The sequence below is a fragment of the Rousettus aegyptiacus genome, unplaced genomic scaffold (genome assembly GCF_014176215.1).
Source record: "Rousettus aegyptiacus isolate mRouAeg1 unplaced genomic scaffold, mRouAeg1.p scaffold_m13_p_10, whole genome shotgun sequence".
Lineage (NCBI taxonomy): Eukaryota > Metazoa > Chordata > Mammalia > Chiroptera > Pteropodidae > Rousettus > Rousettus aegyptiacus.
This window is the reverse complement of record NW_023416285.1, coordinates 39,706,268-39,722,917: the sequence shown is the minus strand read 5'-3', so window position 1 is coordinate 39,722,917 and position 16,650 is coordinate 39,706,268. Positions and strand designations below refer to the sequence as shown.

General features: G+C 35.6%; 1 protein-coding gene across 4 annotated transcripts in view; it reads right to left on the bottom strand.

Moving 5' to 3' along the window:
* The window catches only part of FAM13A (family with sequence similarity 13 member A), a 250,060-nt gene that overhangs the window by 231,104 nt on the left and 2,306 nt on the right, over positions 1-16,650 (bottom strand). For 2 of the 4 annotated variants that reach the window (XM_016161037.2, XM_036227704.1), the window contains exon 1: positions 1,974-2,279. The exons of 1 other annotated variant lie outside the window; for it this stretch is intronic. In XM_016161037.2, coding sequence (XP_016016523.2) covers positions 1,974-2,048 — 75 coding nt within the window. In that variant the 5' untranslated portion in view covers positions 2,049-2,279. Of the gene's footprint in view, positions 1-1,973; positions 2,281-16,650 lie in introns of those variants that run through there. One more of the 4 variants, XM_036227705.1, reaches the window with a different exon arrangement.

The following is a 16,650-nucleotide window of genomic DNA, read 5'->3' as shown; positions in this document are numbered from 1 at the left end:
AAAGAACCTACCTCTTTGTATGCCATGAGTAGCAATAGAAGTAAATTTGTGAGCCCTCTATAGCTTTACTAACCGCACTACCATTATGGAAATGAGGAAAACAAAAGAAGTTAGAAAGAGAAAGTTGGTTAGTCAAGACCGAAGAACTGAGTATCTTTAAAGCAGTCTGTGCTCTACTTCAAGTTTTCTCTTTCTGTCTCCTCCCCTCTCCCCCTCCTCCAATCCCCAAATATCTTGTACTCTATTGTCTGAAGACTATCTTCAGTAGCAGGGTATTTGAGCAGCTGCTACACATAAGATATGCCTGCTAAGTAGAAAGGTCCCAAACTAAAAAAAAAGTACATTAATCCATATGCATGCATTTATATATGACTTAGTTACTTTTCTGCCACAAACATTATTTTAAAAAGTAGCTATCTTTTTTACAGAACATCTATGTCGCAAATCCTAAAACTATAAATATTTCCTCTTACAGTAAAGGTGGGATGATCATATCAGAGTGAATAATCTCATAAATGGTATGATTTTTACGTCAGTCTTAAAATTTTGTAGAAACTTTGGATATAAATGAAGGGGAAAGATGGATTTCATACATGGGTCAGTTTGCATTTCAGTCAAGATCAGATCGGTGAATGCAGTAGGGCAAGAAGGATCTAATCAGACAACCAGCCATGACTACAAATCTCAGGACAAATAGGTCAATCTGCTGCCTCTACACATTTCTAGTTCTTAAGTATTCCTTTTATAAAGCTGGGAAAATGCAGACATGAGTCTGTAGTAAAATAAAAGGAAGAAAAATCAGATTTTGAAAGAAACTCTCTGGAGTGGTAAAAAGATAACCACCCGGACACTAAAAGCCTCAGGGTTAAAAGGGAAAGACAGACAGACATATTGGCACACAGGATGCTGAAAAGTTCTGAGCATGGAAATGAGGAAGTCACCCTGCAGTTTTACTCAGAAAATTTAATCTCTGGAGCTGTTGTACCATCTGCGCCTATGTGTCAAAAATTGCCCAGAGATTTCTGGATACTTTAGGATGCCGTCACAACCTACAGCAAAGTGCAGGTCTTTCTGAAACTTAAAAAAGAAAAATATAAGATTGGACCTAAATGTGATAAAACACAAGTGAGCAGTTAAGATATAATAAAGAGTAAGATATTCCTCATTTAGTACCTCATTTAGTACAAATAAAATGCCCCCTGGAATATACTATCAACTTGAAAGACAAATATGTATAATATATTTCTCCATTTTCTATATATGGAAATACGAATTTTAATTACAGCATTTTGTAAATTATAATTGACAATACTTGGTTATTTCAAAAGTTCTGTATAAGCACCAACAGAATAACTTTGAAATTGATGAATTGCAGCCCCAGAAATATACACATTTTTCCCATGGATTTTATATCAATGTTATTTGTCAGTGCTACTGTATTATAACAAGCAGAACTTTCTAGAGTTGATTAACAAAACACAAATATTTATCAACCAAGCTTTTCCACCATCACTTTCAGAAACGATGCTGAAACAAATTCCAGAATTACTAAATAGAAAAAGAATGTGAAAAGAAAGATGTCGTACACATACTCAGAGGTAAAAAATTAACAGTTATGTTAATTCTTTCTCAATCTAGTCATAAGATTTTCCCAACTACAATTGAGCATTCATATTTAACTCTTTCAGAACAAGAAAGTCTAAAACGCTAAGAGTGCTCTACATTAAATCAAGCTGACTTAACCAAATAAACTCAGCATGCATCTTCTTTTTTGAAAAGGAAAGTGGACAGAAATGCTGAATGTCTAAAATACTGCTTAATGTCCATTTGAATAGATAGGAATTTAAGTAACAAATCTTCCCCCACCTCCTAGATAGGTAAAACAGAGTCACACAAATTTCTCATCAAAAGCAGGAGGGCCCAGGCCTCCCCAGAGTCCTGGCAGTGAACAGACAGGGGCGGCCTATACTCACACAGACGGCGAGAGCTCCTGCCCCCATCCTCGCAGGGAGTGTCTGGTAAAACTGATGAAGACCAGATGAAAACATCAAAATGATAGCAAAATACTGAAATTCTACTCAGTGGATATGCTCCGATTTGAAAACCAGCTTCCAATCTTGAGGCTCCACGGTAAGCGAGGAGCAGCTGCTAACATTTTCGGAGGTATGGTTTTGCTTCTCATTTGGTTAAACCCACATGGCTGGGAGGACTGCTTGGAGTTGAAATTTGATCCACAGCATCTAGTATTAGCATGGAGAGGGGAGTCATGTGATTTGGGTCTTAAGTCACTGACATCCTTTCCTTAAACCTGACTTGCTAGCCACACAGGCTTCTGTTCAGAAAACACTGATCACCTGATGGTATCTGTTAATAGAACTAACAGTGCAGAAAGAGAAAACACCAACTTGCTTTCTTGCTGCTATTCATCTCTAAGAAAAATTCACATATTTACACTCAGGTTTAAATCTGCAGGCATATTCTTTTGGGAAGCAGTTTTTACTTCTCTTGCCCCTTAAAGCCAGTTAAATTCAATCAAAATTTTCTCCCTTCTAGTCTTATTCTATCAGAATTGTTCTAAGTGAAAATGCTCTATTTTGTGTAGCTATTACTTACTGCTTGTGATTACTTTAAAATAATCTTATTCGCATATACTAGTGATAAGCATAAAATAACATGCTTCTATACATTCATAATTCTATATATTTGATTTACAGTCTGAAAAATTAGCCTCTTTCAGCAGTTTCCTACTACTCTATATGCTCTGTCATTAGAAAATTTGATAGATTTTACAAGGTCTATATATTTGAACTGATAGCTAATATATTCATTTCATATAAGCCAGAAGAAAACTGTCCTTTTTAAAAAAATTTTTTATAACCACTTTTCCATCAAATCTGTTTTTACTGGTACATTTAAGACAATGATGATTAATGCTATATGCAAAGTTTCACTTGACTCAACTTTAACAGACTTAAATTGGTGCAATAATAAAGACACAGTAAAGATACATTTTAAGGGAAGGAGGTGGGAGGAAAGGGAAAACCAAACTCGGCTCCAATTTCAATACTTCCCTTTGAATCTAATATTCCTTGTGTATGTACAGCCAACCAGCACTAACTGCAACAGAGCCAAGACAGCAACTCTCATTGAGCAAGCCACAGGAAACAAGTATATTTATTTTACTTCTATATGTGCACACAAAACACTGCACAGACTCTACTTCCACAAGGCAAAATGACACAATCCAAAGGCCATACATGGAATGGGGGTGGGAGAATGGACTTAATCTTCTCCATTAAAAAAAAAAAAAAAAGGAAAAACTGTTCTACTTACACCTTAATCTAGAATTCATCACTTCTGCTTCCCATTCACCAATTAGATAACTAGGCTGATTACTAAAGAAAATTATCATAAAACAAAATTTTTCTAATACTTTAAAAATTGATCTTCTTTATCTGACAAGTGCTGCCAGTCCATGATGAAACATAAAAACTTAGAGATTAAGTTACCCAGAAGCTCACCATCCAACATCACTCCACTGGGCCAGGCACTATGCTATATATACAGTGCACAGAAAATGACAAGATAGACGTGGTACTTTCTCTCATGGATCATCCAATGAGGAGAGGAAAGAATAAAAATAAGTTCATAAACTTTTTTAATAGATGCAGAGGTGCTAATAAAGAAGCAAAGATGAAGTGGTAAAAGAGAACAGAGGACAGCCAGAAACATCTAACATAGCTATTTCCAATTTCTTTTCTACGCTTTTTAAAAAACAATTTAAATCAAATTTCTGATAATTTTATATCCTAATTTTTCTGCACTTAACATTGTATCAGAAGTATACTCACTTATTGTTAATACTATAAACAATTTTAATCGTGTGTAATATTGCATTTAGTCATTTTCCCATTTTTAGACATTTATATTGTTTCCGACTTTTTAAGACTAATGCTTTGTCCTCATTCTGATTTTTTTTCTAGTAGACTCCAGAATGTGAAATTTCTGGATCACAGAGAGTAAGAATGTATGCTAAGGCTCTGACATACACTGGCTCTAGCAGTTAATATTCTACAATCCGCTCTGTGCAAGTTTAAATATTTTATAAACTACTTTCTAGTTTAATAAGTGAAAATGGTTTCTCATTTCAAAACTATTTCTTTTTCATTATCAGAACATTAAAGATATGAAAACTTTTTCTTAGGCATTTGTATCTTCTGTTCTGGGAATGCTTTGATCTATTTCTTTATTCATTTATCAACTGAAGTCTTATCGGTAGAAGTATCTTTTATAGGGTTATTGTAAGGATTAAATGATATTATTCATAAAAAGCACTTATTTTTATTACTACTTGCTATCACATGGTTTGATTATCTATATACTTGGAATTTATTTCAAAATATAGGAAAAGATGAGGATCTAAGTTGATGTGATTTTTATTTTTCATGTAAGTACTGTAACCCAGACTGTTAACTCCCCCAGTATGCAATCTCTCTAATACTAGAGATCTTTCTCCCTCTCAGCTGTGTTTGAGCCCATGGTTATCCAGCTAGAGACTACACTTCCCAGCCTTTCCTACAGGTAGTTAGGACCATGTGACCATATATGCATTAATAGACATGAATAGGCTATGTGCAACTTATGTGTCACATACTTAATGGGACATCCCTTGCTCCACATTTACTCTCTTTCTTTATCACAAGCTGAAATGTGGGTGCACCAGAAACCTACCTTCAACTATGAAGAGAAATGATGTCCAAGGGGATGACAGAGTAACTAGATGGAATGGACTTAGCCTTTTGAATGACCTTGTGGAGCACAGCTGCCTTACACGCTTAGAACTGAACTTTTATGTGAGAAAGAAATATAAGTCTCAAAATGCTAAGCATTTTAAGGTCCTGTGTATGTTTGTATAAAACAAGTTTGCCTTTATCCTAATATGTTAACCAAATGATTCGGCTCATTCAATGAGCAAATTTTTCATTTCCCATTTGTGATACTATCCATACTATATATTAAATTCATATACATACAATACATACACATGCACACATTAGAATATTTTTCAGGCTAATATAGTTTATCTGGTTTTTTCCCTAGTTTTTTACCACTAATAGTTCAATAACTATATCTTTATAATTCATTATAATATCTGATAAAGACAGCCTCCTCTCATTATCCATCTTTTTAAAATTTGTATTGCTCTCCTTTCCAATCTATTCTTCATCATGAATTTCAAAAACATTCCCTAATGTTGGAAGAAGTTAGAGCACCAAAAATTACATCTCTTGCTACTGTTTCTAAAAGGTAAATGTACATCTTATTTCCATTTTGGATATTACTATGTAAGAATGACATAAGGAGAAAAAAATTTAGTCCTAATTTTTATAACTTCTTATAGACCATTATAAAACAAAATTAACACTGTGCTTAACAAATTTTTATCCTTATTCTCTGCTATGACTAGATGTAACTTGCAAAAAGAAACCTTGAATAGGCCATTTAACAAAAATACACTAAAAGACACTCTTCAAACAATATTTGTTTCTCCATGGACTATATCTGAAATTCAAGTCTGAAATATTTTTTTCTGACCCCAAAATGCATACAAGTGGTATCAGAGTTCAATTAATTTCAGAAAGTTCTCTGAGCTGTCATATCTGTATACTCCGGAGTATTGATTTACAAAGAGTCTTAAGATGTGCAAGCCACAGTCAAGAGATTTGCTAATATGAGCCATTGCTTCTCCCCCAAAAGGTAAAAAGGGAATTTTAAAAGTGCTTTTCTGAAACTCTACTATGGTGGGCTAACTTCATTACTACTCTCGGAAATGCCAAAATACCACAACAGAACAAAGGATGTCCTATTTTCAAGAAGATCCCTGGGCATTCTGGAGGAAGGTGTCAAGGTGACTTCACAACTGCTGTCATTTAAATCACCCTCTGACCTGCGGAAGCTTAATGGAGGAAGCTAAAAGTGCTAGGTTATCCTTTAGCCTCCAAAAAAGCTAAAAATGCTTCAAAGCCAAGTCCTCTGATATCAGCTGGCAGAGCTAGCAGTTTTAAAAGGACAAAATCTCTTCAGCTGGAGTAGATAAAACAATGTCAAAAGAATAGCAGTAGCCTGTGGATAGACACATTACTGCTAGCCATGTAGCCGGGACCAGCAAGCATCAAGGGGGGTGGGGGATGGCAACAACAGCATGAATCGTCTGCAGCCCTTGCAAATGGGACATTGGAGGCTTTTTCATTCAAATTCAGTCTCTGCTCCAGCTCAAGCCTGACCCCAGCTATTTCTCAATGAGTATTCCAGTCTGGCCCAGAATCAATGACATCCAACCAGACAGGATATCAGAAGTCAGTTAGTCAGCAACTACTTAGTATTTATGTACTCTTTGTTGGTCAGGGGGTTTCAGATATTTTGGTGTTTGAATCACTGACAGTAGATGCAATTGAGAGATTACTGGCTATAGGCCAGGGGTCAGCAAACTACAGCCTGTGTGCCAAATTCAATCACCACAAGCCAAATCCAGCTACTCTAGACCAAATCTGGTCACAGCCATCTGTTTACATGAGGCATATGGTTGCTCTGACACTACAGTTGCCAAATTGAGTTGTTAGAGACAGACCCTATGGCCCGCAAAGCCTAAAATATTAACCATCTCAGCCTGTATAGAGAAAGTTTGCTGATCCTTGCTCCAGGCTTACTGGGCATGAGAGCTTTCATAAATCCATAGAAGACTAGTTTATGTGCTTTGGTTTCTTGGAAAATAGAAGGAAATAGGTCTTGGATTTGTTAATCTACTTTGTTACAATTGCCTCATTACCTGGGGCCAGGGTCATTTTTACCTTCTTGTTATTTTTCTGAAAGATTTCCCTGAAAAGGGTCTAGTGTAAATCTTATGATCCCATCTCTGTTCTTAATTCTGGATGCATTCCCATTCCACTTAAAGAGAAAAAAATTACCACATTCCTGGGAAAAGATTGATTGTTCTATAGCTATGGAAACAAATAGCCAACACAACTAATTTTAGACCTCCTCAATCAGCAACTTGCTTCAGTAAACCAATTGGTTTTGCAAGCCAGCCCATTGGTGACAACCCATCATTTCTGGCCAATCAAGAATGGGCTCATTCCAATGAACTTATTACGACTGAGTGCCAACCAATCAATAACTTTCTCATTTGAGTAAATACTATTCATCAGATGATGTCAACATCCTTGAAAAGCCACCAATGCCAATTCTACACTTCCAAAAATCCACATAAGATAGCAGTCTGCTCTGCTCAGAATGACTGCCTGACCAGCAGAGGTTTCCCTCATTACAATCATCAGTAAATTCCACTTTTGTCTTTTTTTGCAGATACTGAGTACTGGTCTTATCATTCTTTGACACAACCCATAGCTTTGACACCCCAATTCTATTGGTCATTATGTAAGCCTTATTGTTTGACCTGTATGTCCATTACATCTTTACTAGCTTGCTTACCACTCCTTCTTCCAACTCCATTTATGGCCCACCTTAACTCTCACCATACCCCTGGCTGAGACTGTCAATATAATTCTCTGTCCTCCACTGGAAGCCAAAGCAGATCCATTCCGCCAGTCTTCATGGGAGGGCATCAGAACACAGGACCCTAAGAAGTGGGCAACAGGGCTGACTCTATCTGTGATTATTTATTATTACCTCAACCTCAGGCAGAAAACAGTAGCTGCATTTTCCTTTGAAAAGTTTTAGTTATTTTCCCAATAAGTTTGCTAAAGCCATAATTAAACTTTTTAATTTTACAAGCACTCATACAATACATAATGTATACCTATTACTATTTCATGGATTATGGCTAAGGGGGATACAGAGAATGGCATATTACTTGAGCTATAAATTACATGTAAACAAAAAACTAGGATACAATTTGCAAATCTTGGGAAAGTATCCTGTTTGGCCATTTTATCATGTACTTAGGTGGAAATTTCAATCAACACAAACACTTTAATATCTATTGGTCTTCACTCTGCCAGCATCACAGTTTATAATTACCTCATGGCCCCTGAAGGAACCTGAGCCTTAATTCATCTATTAGTAAATGCAATTCAGTACATTGTATAATCAAATTTAAATGTGTGCCCTTAGCACTTGAAAATTAGAAGACAGGGAAAAAATGTGATAAATGGAAGTGACTGCAAGAAAGCAAGTGTTGAGCTGACAGAGAATCACTGATTAGGATGGCTGAGAAAGGAGAGGGCATTCTAATGTGGGTCAGACAGACATCGGCATGAAAAAACAACGGGGCTTTAAACAGCAAGATAAGAAATGTCAGCCAGATCTCAAACAATCTGGAACTACTGTAGATTCTTGAGGAGAATGAATGGCTTGATAAAACTGTGACAAATTAAGATGGAAGGAACTCTGACTAGAATGTGCTAGAATGGGAAGGAGACTTACTACAGGTAAATGGACCCTGTTTACAACAATTCAGCCAAGACGAAGATGTCTTGAACTAGATAGTGAAAGGTAAGTCGCATAAATTTTGTAGAAGGAACTCATAAGACTGATAATTGACTTTACATAAAAGGCAAAAGAAGTGCCATGCTAGTCAAAGAAGAGAGCATAAAGGACGATTCTAAAGTTTGTTTTCCAAGACACTGGAGTAATGCCTAATAACTAGGGTACTTTAAACTCCAGTCTGCCTGGAAAAGTTCCAATTTATGCTTGTTAACTTAATTATTAACAGTGTCACCTTTCACTCCCAAAAGTGTTTTTGGGAAAGCTGCGGATAAGGGAGGTACCAGCAAAGGCTACAGACAGGGTATTAGAAGGACCCCCCTTCATCAGTATCCGAAGAACCCGGAATCACTAAAAAGTTCAGTTTTCATTGGAAAAATCTTTTCGCTCCTCTCCATGCCCTGCCAGAATCCAGGCTTCATTCCTCCACCTCTGACTCCAACACATGATCCTGTGGGCCAGTTCCTGAGGACCCAAGAAAAGTATAAGTGGACCACCCCAAAACACTTCACCAGGGGATTTTCTGGATCACCATATCCTTAAGTAGCAATAGGAAATGTCTACCCACCAAGCGGATTTTCTTGTCTTCTTTTCTCAGGTGCTGATTTTTTTCCACCATACCCACATCCTAAAAAGCAACAGTGAGTCACCTTCGGTGCTGAGTCAGTCATCAAACAAATCTGCTGCATAAATCGAGAACACTAGAAATTTGAGGCTTTTTGTTTCTCTGAATTCAAACACTATTTTGAATTCCTTCTCATTTTTGGTTTAGGAAACGGTTACCTCAGTGATTATACCTTTGACAAAGGAAGCTTTATGGAAATACAATTTTTAGATATTTTATAAGTTCGATTTAAATATTTTAAAAACGGTTATAAAAATCATCCTCCCTGTTTGGACTGTGTAATATATGGTTATCCTGCTAATAAAGAAATTAATTAGTTGGTAAACAGAACAGGTTTGAGCAGAAAGTAGCCCCTCGACATCAGTCACAAAGCAGAATAAACTTTCAGTAGGAAGTGTACATTCGGATCATTTTCATAAACATATTGAAGATTACTGCAGCCTCCTTGGGCTTCTTAAATCCCTCCCTAAACAATCACCACCGCCTGTGCATTCCATCTCTGACAAGTTTTTCAGATCACGTTCTCTGGTTCCACAGCCACTACATTTCTGAAACACATTTGATTATGTTACTTCCCTGAGTATGCTCTTTCTCTTTAGGTCTATGAGCTCCATGGATGGGTGTTGAGGGATCTACGAGCAAGCACGTACTCGAATTTGAATTCTGAGTGTCTGCACACTGAAGTGAACATTAATCCTAATATTTTCAACTTTTTTAAAGAATAAAAACTGCTGGCCTAATACTATATTCCAAACTCCTTATCATGGCTTCAAGGTTTTTCAAAATCAACTTCCATACTAGCCTTCTATTATATAACTTAAATTCTAGCCACAGTGTTCATAATAGGGTGACTAATGGCCACCCAAAGATGGTCACAGCCTAATCCTCAGAATTTATATTTCACTTTGCATGGCAAAAGATAATTTGCAAATGTGATTAGATTACGAATCTTGAGATGAGATTATCCTGGATTGCCTGGGCTGGATATAATCACATGTGTCTGTTTAAGGATGCAGAAGGCTCAGAGAGGAGTGTGTGATTTAAAAACTCAAGGATACCAGATTAAAGATGTAGGAAGAGATCACAACCCAAGGAATGAAGGCACCCTCTAGAAGCTTGAAAAGGAAAGGACCTCCCTAGAACATAAAGAACCACCTTGACTTTAGCACCATAAAACGAATTTCAGACTTCGGACCTCCAGAACAATAAGATAAAGGTCATGTTGTTTTAAATCACTAACAGTGGTAATTTGTTACAGCAGCAGTAGAAAACTAATACATTGTAGTTCCACAAATTAAATACAATATACATTTTCCCACTTCATAACCTTTGTTCATGATTTTGTATTTGCCATAAATGTGATCTTTTTTTCCTACTTGGTGAACTCATACACATACTTCAGTACACCAATGACACTAGCATTCCTTAGTAACACTGCTCCACTGCGTGCACATATGCCTCCTTTAAACCACTAGCATAATAGTTACACATGGCATTGTTATTGTTTGTAAACCTATCTTCCTAGATTGGGAACTCCTTGAGGGATAGGGCAATATATTACTCTATTTCCTTGTAAGTGTCATAACATAAATATTTGTACAATTAATGCTTTTAATATTTAGTGATCAACCTTATGTTGCTCCTGGAAGGATTTTGAGACTCACTTAAAAGTTAGGACAAGAAATGGGGATTACATCAGTGTCATCGGAAAAAGGGTTGAAAACTGTGAGCAGATATGCTTCCTAAGGGATTTCAGAGAAAAAAATCCAGAGATCTGAAAAAGGGAAAAGAGTCAGAATAATAAATATAGGATGGGGAAATGAGTGAAGGTGGTCACTAGGTACAAACTTCCAGCTATAAGAAAAAAACGTCTGGGGGAACAGAATGTACAACACGGTGACTATAGTTAATAACACTATATTATATATTTGAAAACTGCTGAGAGAGATATTAAAAGTTCTCACAAGAAAAAAATGTAACTGTGTGAGCTGTGTGAGGTGATAGATGTTAACTAGATTTACTATGGCAATCGTTTCACATTATCTACATATATTGAATACAATGTTATATGTCAAGTATATCTCAATAAAAGAGGAAGAAAAATCAATAAAGAGGAACTAGGAAAACAGAAGTAAATGGGGAATTGCGCATTGGGAAAGGTTTGTGGTCTCCGGCATGAGTCCTTCATTTTCAATCTTTTTATCAGGTAGATTCTCTGAATTTTTTCTAATCTTACATTTGAATAAAGGTTAAATTGAAATTCTTAAAGCAATTACTTTTGATTTTTTAAAATAAGAATCTAGTCCATTAGTTTATTAACATTTTAGCATTAATTTTCTTTTCACCTGACCCTTTGCAAGACTACTAAATAATATAGCCTATAGTTCTCAAAAAATTTCAGAAAGGTAAAACTTTTTTAAAAAAATGGTCATTAGCAAATATGAAAATACTTTTACTAACAATAATTGTCAGCATCAGGAAAGATGTTTTAATTTGTGAAGGGATATAGGTAACAGTCACTAACATTTGTGTATCATCAAAGCATATTGCCTTTCACATAAGTTCTCATGTAAAAATGTTATAACAATTTTACCGTGCAGAACTGTAGAAATGAGGTTCAACAGAGGTTCAGACTTACATAGTCAACAATGGACAAAGCTAGGTTTCAAACTCATGCTTCTCTGAGACCTGTGCTTTCACAAGTGTATTAAATAACAATCAGTAAAACCCTCTCTTTGGAACACACCTGGTTTCCAGTTGTGACTAGACTAAGGGTAATGACATATAATGAACATCGTTGCCAATTACAAGGTATAAATAGTAAACCAATATTCCAGCTTAGAAAAATGCTAGAGCAGGAGAGGTACTTCAAGAATTTATTTTTTAAAATGGTAATTATTAAGCACTTTTACCTGTATTAACACACTGAATAAAAATGAAAAAACTAGGATATAAGTACCATCTTCCCCATTTTCTAATGAAAAAGAAAACCATTTGAAACTCGGAGAAATCAAATTACTTACCAGATAGATCATACAGCTGAAAGATGTACAAACAGAATAAAAACTCAAAACCACTTCCTTATTCATTTAACAATCAAATATTTACTAATACCATGTTCCATGTATTATTGCAGACACTATGCTCCTCTCCAGTGTTTTAAAAATGGATATAATTTGTAATCCTAACATCCTTGCAAGTATTATGGACTGTTAGGAAAGATGGAGGGGGCATTGCTACAGGTTTCTTGTGCATTCATGGTGAAGTATAGTAACATCTCACGCTACTATAGCTGCAATAGTTTATCACTTATTGGTAAAAAGAAATAAAAAATAACAGAAACAAACAAGATCAGTGCAAAATTAACTCCTGTGTTGTAGTAATGGATACTCTTGTTAAATAAACCAGCCTGTTCCTTTTTAATATTACTAAAAACAAACTACCAGTTAAAGTGAGAAATTTTAAAAAGTCCAATCAGCTTCAAAATGATGGATTTAATAATCTTATCACTTTCTCCTCAACAAGCAATCATGTAATTGTACATCAATTTCAGCACATTGTTGATAGGGACTTTCTGAACTATTGGCTAGTTCTACATCCCAAAGGAAACACACACACACACACACACAATGTTGAAGACAAGGGAGAAGGGAAGACAGAAATTTCTGAATATTGTAACCTTAAGTATAGTGAGGAAAGAGTTTGGGGGAGGGAATCTATACCGATATCTATACCTAGTCATCTCAAAGCGAAAGAGGAAAAATACAAAAATCCAAGGAAAAGGAGATAGTTATCACCTACTACCACCTTTCAGAATTGAGATGTTGGGGTTAAGGTTGAGAGATACAATAAATACACACGATGAGAAGGACAGAGTCAAACTCCTCTTCAACTTTTTGTGGTTTTTAAACTAAATAAAGGAGAACAAAGATAATAAACTAAAATATATTTCAAACATATTTCCAAAAGGATAACTCCTTGAAAACTGTCTCTTGCATCATACTCCCATTTTATATCTTTACCATTCATTTCAGATACCTATAATTGGGCTAAAAATCTGCAGGATAAAACAGTATATATAATATGCTGCGATTGGAATTAAAGCAAAGAAAGAAAATGTGCATCTGTTTAGGATTAAGAATTTTTGATAGACAATCCAGAGGTGATTTTATGAATCCCCATATGATTGCAACCATAGATATATCATTCACTCTTGCAGTTACTCTACAATATCATTACTTATGTATGAATTAATTTGGCCTTTCCCACTATAGTTGTCTTTTAGATAGTTATAGCTCCTTTCAAAGCTTCCTTTCTTAGGAGGTTGAGAGAATATACATTATTTCCATCTAATCATAGATGTAGAAAATAATAAAATCATAGCTACTGTTTACTTAGTGCTGAGTGCTGGGTACCTTTTATATGTATACTGTTTCTATAACAATATACATTTATATAACATACTTATATTTACATATATAATTTATATATATAATAGGCTATTATATTCATTTTAGTATATATAAAACATATATACTATTTATTTATATTATATATTTATATATACAACAAAACCAAAATCAGTATGATATTTATTACCACAAAAGGTTAAACAGTTACCATATGACCTAGCATAATCTCATATACCGAAGAGAAACAAAAACATGTCCCCAAAAGCCTTGTACATGGATGTTCATAGCAGCATTATTCATAATAGCCAAACAGTAAAATCCTAAATGTCCATCAGCTGATGAATGGACAAATAAAAGGTGCTATATCCATATAACGGAATATTATTTAGTAATTAAAAAAACGATATAGTGGTACATGCTACAGCATGATGAACCTCACAAATACTATGTTAGGTGAAAGAAGCCAATCACAAAGAACACATGTTGTATGGTTCCATTTATATGAAATGTCTAGAAAAGGCAAATCTATAGAGACTAGAGATGGCCAAGAACTAAGAAACAGGAGAAAGTGCTGGGGGAGAATGGGAGTGACTGCTAATGGTAGGGGATTTGTTTTCGTGTGATTAAATGTTCTAAAATCAATCAAACATGAGTTTGAGAAAACTATAATGAAGGCTTTTTACTCTAGAAGCACTGAAGCCAGGTGTTAATAACTGTTTTCCTTGAGCATAAGAGAGTCTCATTAAGACAGAACTGCATCATCATATATGTACCTAGATGAATTAGGGATAGCTTCTAGAGGAATGAGCTAATCTAGCAATGATTATTATTTAAACTTTTTTGGATTCTGGATCCTTTAAGGACGTGTTGAAATCTCTGAACAAAGTAGGCACGGTGTTATTCTGAGGAATCTAAATAATATAACAGACATACAGGAAGACTCTCCATGACTAGTGAAACAAGACAAAAACAAGATCACTCTGTACTCCTGCCTGAATGAAATTTAACAAGGGTGTGGGGGGGGGGGGGCGGGGGGGAATGCTGCGTACTCACAAAAATGACCAAACATCGTCCTCTCCTGACTAGCAGCAGTGACTACTGCTTCTTCTCCAATGATAACTCTTGCCTCTGCTACACTGGCTTCCTATATAAAAATTAAGATGCTCCAAAGCCAAATTGAGCCTGCTTTCTGACAGGACCCAATCCAGAAGAGACACCCCACTTTATTTACATCTCCCCAAATCACCTTTCTCAAATTCTATATAAAGCTCCACTTGACCCCCTCTGAGAGGCTCTATGGTTTTCCAAGGTATGGATCTCCCTTGCTGCAGTAGTAGGCTCAATTTGGGCAACAGGTGTGGTTCCTGGTGGTATCTGGCTAAAAAGAATCAATGATATTATATTTACACTGTATTGCCGATAAGAGCACATATAAAATTATGTGTATTATTCCATGTTCTCATTAATAAAATATAATTAATTACATTGATGCAAGATAGACAGTAGATACACACCAAATGTTAAGAGTAGTTACCCCTGAATGTTGGTATTTTTTTTTCTACATTTAATATTTCCTTCAAAGATTGTATACAATTTAAGAAGGGAACAAGAAGGAAAACTCCCTCCCAAAAGAATATATGAGGGAGGAATCTCACATTCAAAATTGTGGTCAAGACATAAGGTTTTCAAACCCGAGCATATTAGAATCACTTGGGATACTCACTGAAAATACAGATTCCTGGACTTCATCCCTGGAGTGCTTTCCAGAATCTATATGTTGGACCCCAGGTGATTCTGACCCGTAAGGTCTGAGAAGCAACCTTGAGAAATGCAGTTTTTTTTGGACAAACTAGAAGTTGAAGGATGTACACATTAACAGAAGAAAGAGAAGACTTTTCAGGCTAAAGAAAAAGTATGCAGAGCCTGAAAGCAGGAAGCCGCGAGTGGTAAGGACTGCGAGAGTAGGTGGTCTGATGCACAGTGAGCTCTCAGAAAACCTGAGTTGGACCAACTGACAGAACTGACGGCTCCTTTTAGAGAATAGTTGGAAACTGGGCAGGTTTGGAAAGGTAAAGTAGGTATATAAATTTCACTCAAGTCTCCCACCCACACTGCTGACATCAATCAGCAATTCACTGGTTTCTTCAATTTTTATCCACATGTTTTTCAGAAACCAAATCCAATTTTTCCTTAAACATTTCCAGCGACTACTTTCTTTTTTTTGGCCCTTCTCTCGTAGGAACTCATTCTTTTATTTTTGCCTATGTCATCAGTCAACTGAAAACCTAATGCTAGCCAACAAGGAAACACAGAAACAAATTTAAAAGTCCCCAACTGGGCAGCTAGCTATATGACTCAAGAGTATAAGAAATCACTGTTTTCCAATATCGTGTTAACTTTTTCAAAAAGATATGGGATTTTCCAATGAGTAATCTGATCTCTCACTTGTCTACAGAAATTTTCAAGTGCAAAAGTGTTCCTAAACTATTTTAAAAGGATTTTTTTTTCTGTTAAAAATAATTTGGGTTTTTATCTACAATACAAAATAAAATTACAGCTAAAAGACACTTCAAAGAACAAGCTGTCATTTTACTGATGACAACTATTTCACATCCTGTGTGCTCTAAAACACACATACATGCACACACCCAAAGAAAAATAAATCATATTTTAGTTTGAAAATGACCCCCAATATTTTATGTACCTTAAAATAAGTAACAGAAAATGGTTGTTGTGAAAACCACTGATTTTCAAGTAAATGGAATCCTCCTCCCCACAAAGCAATCCCTTTAAAATCAAGAATTTACCAAGAGATGTCCTATTTCAATACAAAACTATCATGCATGAAGAATACTGCTGAAAGTGAGGCCACATAACGCATTTGTATTGATATTGTATCAGCTGAAAAGGAAATTCAGAGCTTGTTATGAGAAACATGAGCTACTTTCAGTTGACTGGGCATAGTTTTCAGAAAACCCACATTTCAATGAACTAAATGCTAAGTCTGATAAATACTGTTGCATACTTACTGTGCTCTCACTACTAGAATGCCTTGTTGGTAGGTTAATTCCCAAATTCCTTTTTAATAAATGGCAATTTTAATTATGCAAA